At 30.0% G+C, this 7,326-nt stretch overlaps 1 protein-coding gene across 1 annotated transcript; it reads right to left on the minus strand.

The window, feature by feature from the left end:
• Positions 1 to 246: 246 nt before the first annotated feature.
• On the minus strand, positions 247 to 2,135 carry LOC120092757 (upstream activation factor subunit UAF30-like). The gene is made up of 2 exons (XM_039050945.2): positions 1,669 to 2,135; positions 247 to 582 (listed from the first exon to the last, which is right to left on the minus strand). Exons 1-2 carry the CDS (start codon positions 1,978 to 1,980, stop codon positions 457 to 459), a joined length of 438 nt encoding a protein of 145 aa, XP_038906873.1. The 5' UTR covers positions 1,981 to 2,135; the 3' UTR covers positions 247 to 456.
• Positions 2,136 to 7,326: the final 5,191 nt, after the last annotated feature.

Consider the following 7,326-nt stretch of genomic DNA (forward strand, 5'->3'; position numbering starts at 1 on the left):
TTAACAACTCATTCATCAATCTATTGGACAAAAAAATTGAAACACGGAGACTAAATTTATAATTTAACTATCATTAAATTACATTTGACATTTAACCTATTATTATATTAGGTTTACCATTGTTTGGTACAAACAATTGCAGGAATGTGAATCAAGCCTCCAGCCTCAATTTGGCAATTACATTTACCATTTAACCTATTGATAAATATGCATTTACCTTTGAAATAATGAGACTAGGAATAGCAATTTTAAGCACACAAGCATCACTACTTCTATTTCCTTATCCAAAGTTTGTTTGGAATAGCATACCCCCTTTACAAACAAAAGAGTAAAGGTGAAGTCATAGGATTAACCAAAAAAAACACAACATAAGAAAACAACATCAAGGATTTGGAAGACAGGTTGAGAAAGAACAGTTAGAACAACTAAGCCAGTGCATGCACTGGAAGTTTAAGGTTAACTAGATTTCACAAAATGAGGGGTTAGCAATTTTCCAATCTCTAAGAATCCCACCTTCTCTCTTCCATCAAATATAGCCTTCAGCTTTTCATCACAATTGATCTGCCTCTTGTCAGCTGGGCTCTGCACACCAAAATGTGTATGTATATATATATGTATCAATCAGCAAAATCTTCCAAACTCCCAAAAGAAAAGTAATACTATGTTAAATTCTAGTTTCAGCTCATATACAATGAGGATTAACACTTGATCTTTACAGTTAACACCATTAATAGGATAGTAGCATGACATGCCCCATTAGATAAATTCTGACTGGATTGGTTTGGGTGTGGCAGAACATGAGACAACTACAGTTCCAACTACTCAACATCAACAATATAGTGACACATTTACTATCATTTTCATTCCCATTCAACCACAATTTCAATTGATGAGCAATGACAAGCTAAAGTAGTTCACTTCTAGGGTGTTTCAAAAGAAACATCACATGATAGGGCAAGGTGAGAGAAGCTGAAGCTTCTTTTGCTAGATGATCTGTGCATCTGAAAATTCACCACACACCCTTCAGAAACGCATGGCCAACATTCCCATTTCATTTGGTAAGAGACGGCATATCCTGGTTTAGCCTTTCATGAACTTCAATGAAAGTATATATACCCAAAAATTGGACATCAGGGGGATTTTGGTAGGTGTTCCCAGCTCTATGTAGTAGCTAACTTTTTCAGAGCAGAGATCAAACCCAAATCCACGTGAAAAGAAAATGTCACACAGTAGCATTCAATCCTTTAAACGACATTGCTGAATAAATCCATTCATGGCCAGAATAGTCGGCTGATTACTCGAGGCAATTGAAACTTGGGAACAGGTATGGATTTAATCCCTCTAGTCTAAAGATAATTTGATTCATGGACTATAACATGGTGAGGGTTCACCTATAATTTCACCTAATTTTCAAATTCAGAACTCCCATTTCAGAGACCTTTGATTCAGCAAATGAAGACTGAAAGAGAGAATCGGCTCACAGAGGACTAACATTTAATACTTTACGAAACGAACACAACACCCAAAATCTCAAGCACTAAGCTAACTTACAATCAAGAAGACATTAACTAGGCAAACGAAGAGATGGCAGGAAACAAGGAACTAGAACAACGATACTAAAAAAAACAAAGGCTATATAAGTAAGAACAATAGAGAAATCAAAGTAACCTGGAGGTTATTCAGCTTGATGTAGGCCCATATTTGTTTGACGGCTTCGGAACGCGAAGTCTCGGACATGCCAAGGAAGCCAGCGAGAGCCGGAGAAACTGGGAAGGACTTAAAAATTCCCGTCGAACGATTCACCACTTTCTTTGGTCCGGCTACCGATTTTTGGCCCGAAACGGCGGTATTTGAGGCTTTTAGCTTCCCCTTGGCAGAGACCGCAGGAGTAGAAGAGTAAGCTTGAGTGGTGGATTTGAGAGAATCAAAGAGGGTTCTGCAACCTCTGAAGAACCTGGTGCCATTGCGACCTGAGGCCATTTTGCTCCGAGAAAGACGACGGTGAGTGCAGGGGTTTTCGCCGCCTATGCTCGATCGAGGTTGAAGAAATGGAAACTCGAGCGCAGAATGAGCTGACGGAATTGGCCGCCCAATAGAAATGGGCCGCCTTTGGTTGGACTGTGGACTGGCCCAACTTCGAGAATTACTACAGATCAAAATATTATCAAATATAACCTAATGCAAAAAAGATCTACAAATATTACAAATATAACAAAGTTGGGTGAGAGTCTATCAATGATAGATCATATCAATAATAATAATTTATCAATGATTGAGTCCATCACAAGAAGATTTTACTATATTTATAATTTTTTAAAAATATTGCTATACACTTAACTATTGATTCTAAAAATGTTATCCATTGCGATTACCTAATTTTAACTATCAAAGATTTTATAGAATTTACATTTATGTCTAAGATGAAATCCAATATAAATATAAATTTACGACATTATCCACGGAATTATTTAAGAATAGGAAAGAAAACAGAAACTAAAGAGGTTGATGAAATAAGTTTCATAGTACAATTTGAGTGACTTATTCACATGTATAAATATGTTAATCAATTTATTGTTTTATTAATTTTTCTATTGACAAAATTTGTTGTAAATAGAGGTGTCTAATTTTTCCACGAGTGGAAGAAAAAAATTCTCCATCCCCGCCCCGATTAGTTTTTACATATTTATTTAGTATAGTTATCTAATTTTATGTTATTATTACTATTATATAAATATTACATTTAAATTTCAAAATTGATTATTTATTGAGAAAGATAATGAATATGTTTAAATTGAATGTTTAAATTAAATGTCTAAATTTAGATTATATATGTGAATAATTTGATTTATATTTATTTCGTTCTATTAAAAAAATTAATTGGCCTTTTTAGGTCAAACTTTGAGTAATTTATATTTAAATGCAAATTGTCATTCAAAACTAACCATAATAACAACTTAGTGATAAAGTTAATTATTTAATTAAAACTTTCTCACATTATTGATTTACATTAATTGACTTTTTACCAAAAAAAATAACGGGGAAAAATTCCCCGCGGGAACCCAATTCCCGCGAATTCCCGTGGAGATCCCCGCCCCGATTTTGTGGGGAATTTTACGGGGATGGAAAATGAAATGGGGAATGGTATCCCAGCCCAGCCCCGCCCCGCCTCGTGAACATCTAGTTGTAAAGTCACCTAATTGAGCATTTCTAATACATTTAAGGGTAAATTTTTCAAAAAAAACCCAGGATAAAAGAACCAACAACTTTTCTTTAATCCTAAAATTTAGGATATTTGCAATATATAGTAAACTAAGGGAAAAAATCTAAAAATATATCCACTATTTAAAATATCTAAAAATATATCACCTCTTTAAAATATTTGTAAATATGAAAATGTTGACTAATCAATTTTTGAATTTTTTATAATTTTCAATTTCGCCCTCTCTTGTCTTGTCATGTTGTACTATTTTCTTTTCTTTCTCAAATTTTTGTTTCATCTCTTTTTTTTTTTTCCTTTTCGTTATCCAGTTTTTTCTTCTTCCTTTTTTTTCCATAACAATTATAAGGTTGAGTTTCACACCCAAGATTGAAAGTACCCTATTCATAAGTAACTTAACACCAACAAGACAATCATCAAGTTTGATTATTAGAACGAAACATTAAATATAAATAGTAGATGAAAAAGAATTTGAAAGAAATTATTCTTTTTAGTCCAAAAATTTCCATCATTTTTATAAACAATTTTTAAAAGTTTGAAATAAAAAACGATGATAGTTATTAAACAGTTTATTTCTCAAAAAATGATAAATGTGAATGGCCAATAGTCTTTTTCTTTTTATAGGACTTTAAGAGTATGATGTCTAAATAAACTTGAAAAAATGGCATAAATGGTCCAAAATGAATGGCACAAATTGAAATATTTATGTAGTGTACCGTAATATTTGTTTACAAAATCAAACGAAGAAGCACGGTTTGGTTTGGTTGTTCGTTATTTTTACAGAAGTGCCCTTGAAAGGTATCAAAAAGAAAGGGACCGTATAAATGTTTGGAAAAGACGAGGGAAATAAGGTGATTCGTAGCTATCATTGATAGAAACTACCACTGATAGCATATTATCGGTGATAGAAGCTAACCATAATAGCACGTTATCGATGATAGAAGCTACCACTAATAGTATGTTTCTAATGATATAAGCTACTACTGATAGCATGTTATCGATGATAGAGAGCTAACACTGATAGCATGATATCAGTGAGACCATTGATAGCATGATATCAGTGAGATCATTAATAGCATCTTATCAGTGATGTTATCAGTGAAAGAAGCTATCATTGATAATCACAATATGAGTGATATTAGTGATATCGGTAATACAAGTTGAAATCTATATATCGAGTTTCTTTGAAAGTTCATAACTAGTTATAGAAATCTATCATTGCTAGCCTTTAGTGTTAATATTTCAAAGTTAATTGTAATTTATAAAAGTCTATCACTAATAGTGACTGATAGTTGCTATTAATGATAGTCACGATAAAAGATTATTAGTGATAGCTACTATGTTAATCTTTCAAAGTTAATAGTCATTTATGAAAGTTTATCAATGATAGCCACTAATACTTTTCCATCAATGGTATAACTCGATCTTTCAAAGTTGTTGTTTTCTTTCAATGTTGATAACTACTTATAAAACTCTATTATTGATAGTCACGGATAGCCTTAACTGTTAATATTTCAAGGTTGATTTCAATTGATGAAAGTGTATCAATGATAGCCGCTGATAACTGATAGAAAATTAGAAGCTAATATTTCAAGATTGTATTAATATTCCTCAAATTAAAAGCTAACAATGATAGTAACTATTATTAGTGATAGCAGCTATCAGTGGCTATCAGTGAGAGCTTTCGATTTGAGAAAAATGGGAAGAAACGAGCAAAATGGTTCGTTTACCATTTTTTGTTCTATATATGCAATTATTTTATCCTACATATTGTATTATTTTGAGCTTAAATTCTATTTATGTAACTAATCAAAAAAATATCAGTAAAAATAAATAAATTTGAATAACTGAATACGAATAGTAAAGCTAACCTAAATATAGCTCACTTTAGTTGTTATTAAACTCAATAAATAAAGTTAAAAAAATACTTTTAATCCCCAAATTTTTATGGAAGTAATAATCTAGGTTTTGTTCTTTCAAATTTATAATAATTTAATCCTTAAACTTTAATAAGTAATAATTTAGTATCTATACTATGAAATTTGTAACCATTTAATCTTCATCATGAAAAATCTCATTGAAATTAAGTGTCAACTTTTATTACATAACTACTTAGTCTTGGAATAATCTTTAGTCTTTATAGTGTATAGAAAAAAGATTGTTTACTATTGGTAATTGATCTACATATGTAAAAAAAAACTTCGTAAAATCTTATAATGTTATTCATAATAAGGACCAAATTTTTAAAATTTATAAAATATATGGACTAAATTGGTACTTCTGAAAGTTTAGTGATAAATTATATTACATACATCACATGAGATCAATAATCATATGAATAGAATATGATTTACTTTCGACGATGTCTTGGTGGTGGAATGGTAGATATGTGATAGACTTAAAATATCATGCAAAAGAGCATGAAGATTCGAGTCCTCTTTGAGGTACAATGTTGAGAATGTACGTTGAATTTGAAGGAATAAGTTCGACAGCGAATCACAAAGATTAGAAAAGGATGGAAAAAAGTATTAGAGAGAGGGTTACTCATGAGTGTGAAAAAGAGACAAAAGTGAGTTCTTAAAAATAAATAAAACGTGCTTCAAATTTTAACAACAAAAATCAGATGGATTATGAATAAGAATATATTTAATGTGGGTAAACTTGAGCATAGCTTGATTTGTTAAGATATATTATGATATCGATCAAAAGTTAGAGGTTCAAATCTCCACTTATACGCTGTTGGAACTAAAAAAAGGGTAATGTTTGAGTTTGACTGACTTAGCTTTGATGGAGTCTATCATTCCCCTATTGGATCTCATGATGAATTGAGTCCTTGGTATGGTTCTCCTGTTATTCTTGATAAGTGGTTCATCATATGTTGCTTCTATATATATCATATACTTTTTAGCTGCCATCACGAGTGTAGTTCAATCGACATAAACATGTATTATCAATCTCAAGATTTGAAATACAATATCTCACCCTACACATAGTTTAAAAAAAAGTTTAAGAAACTATTTTGTTAAATATATATACATACATACATACATATATACATACATATATATACATACATATATACATACATATATATATATATATATATGTATTTTTGTTTATAATCTAACATGCTAACACTAACACTTATAAATTCTCCAATCATAATCTCAAAAACTAATTTTAAAAATATAAACTTACCTTTAAAATCAATTCGTCTAACGAGCCTTGTAATATCGATTGAGAATGGGTGGTGTTATAAATGCTTTCTTTCTAATAAAATTGTTTATAATTATTTCTACTGTTATTATATCTTATATCTTAGCATCTATTTGAGAATATTTTTCCAGTACAATAAATTGAAATGTGAATACTTGAAACTCCAACTTCAAAAAAGGTCAGGCATGTTATTTCATAATCCAAGAACCATAATATTCTTTTTTATTTGAAACTTCCTTTGTGTTCTAAATGTTTAATTTTGTCCAAAAGGTCTCTTTGAACATATTCAATATTCTTTTCAAGTTAATGGAATATATTATACTTGGAAATAAATTTGGTGTCTATAATTCTAAAATTTGTTGAATAAGTCATAAACATATTAGACATAAATGAAATGCAAAATCATAAATTTATTAGATATAAAATTTAAAATTTAAAAACTCATTCAACAATATATTGGACAAAAAGTTGAAAGATCATAGACTTATTTTATAATTTAACTATTATCAAATTACATTTGCTATTTGACCTATTTTTAAATTACATTTATTTATTTTTTTAGTACAACCAAAAGAAGAAGTGCATATCAAATGCCACTGAACGAGTTTAACAATTAAATTTATTATTTAACCTATTAATATATTGCATTGACCTTCAAAATAATGAGATAACGAATAGCAATTTTCCATCATTATTAAATGTTTATCCAAATTTTGTTTGGAAAAGCAATTTCAAAGAGAGAGAGAAAAAATTAGCAAGCAACTACCAAGCAACCCCATTAATTTTTCTATATTTCTTTTTTAAAAAAAAGGTATAAATGACCCAAAAATTGAATAAAAAATGTCAAATGATCCAAATTTATTAAAAAATATCAAATAACATCCTGCACACAT

This window comes from Benincasa hispida, chromosome 12, assembly GCF_027475165.1.
Source record: "Benincasa hispida cultivar pf3 chromosome 12, pf3_genome.v1.1, whole genome shotgun sequence".
Classification (NCBI taxonomy): Eukaryota; Viridiplantae; Streptophyta; class Magnoliopsida; order Cucurbitales; family Cucurbitaceae; genus Benincasa; species Benincasa hispida.

What these genes read in the sequence shown, in the direction of transcription:
- LOC120092757 (XM_039050945.2), bottom strand. Translation starts at nt 1,980, where the DNA reads ATGGCCTCAGGTCGCAATGGCACCAGGTTCTTCAGAGGTTGCAGAACC. An exon ending in TCAAGCTGAATAACCTCCAG is followed by an intron (nt 583 to 1,668) that starts GTTACTTTGATT and finishes TTTGGTGTGCAG; the next exon opens with AGCCCAGCTGACAAGAGGCA.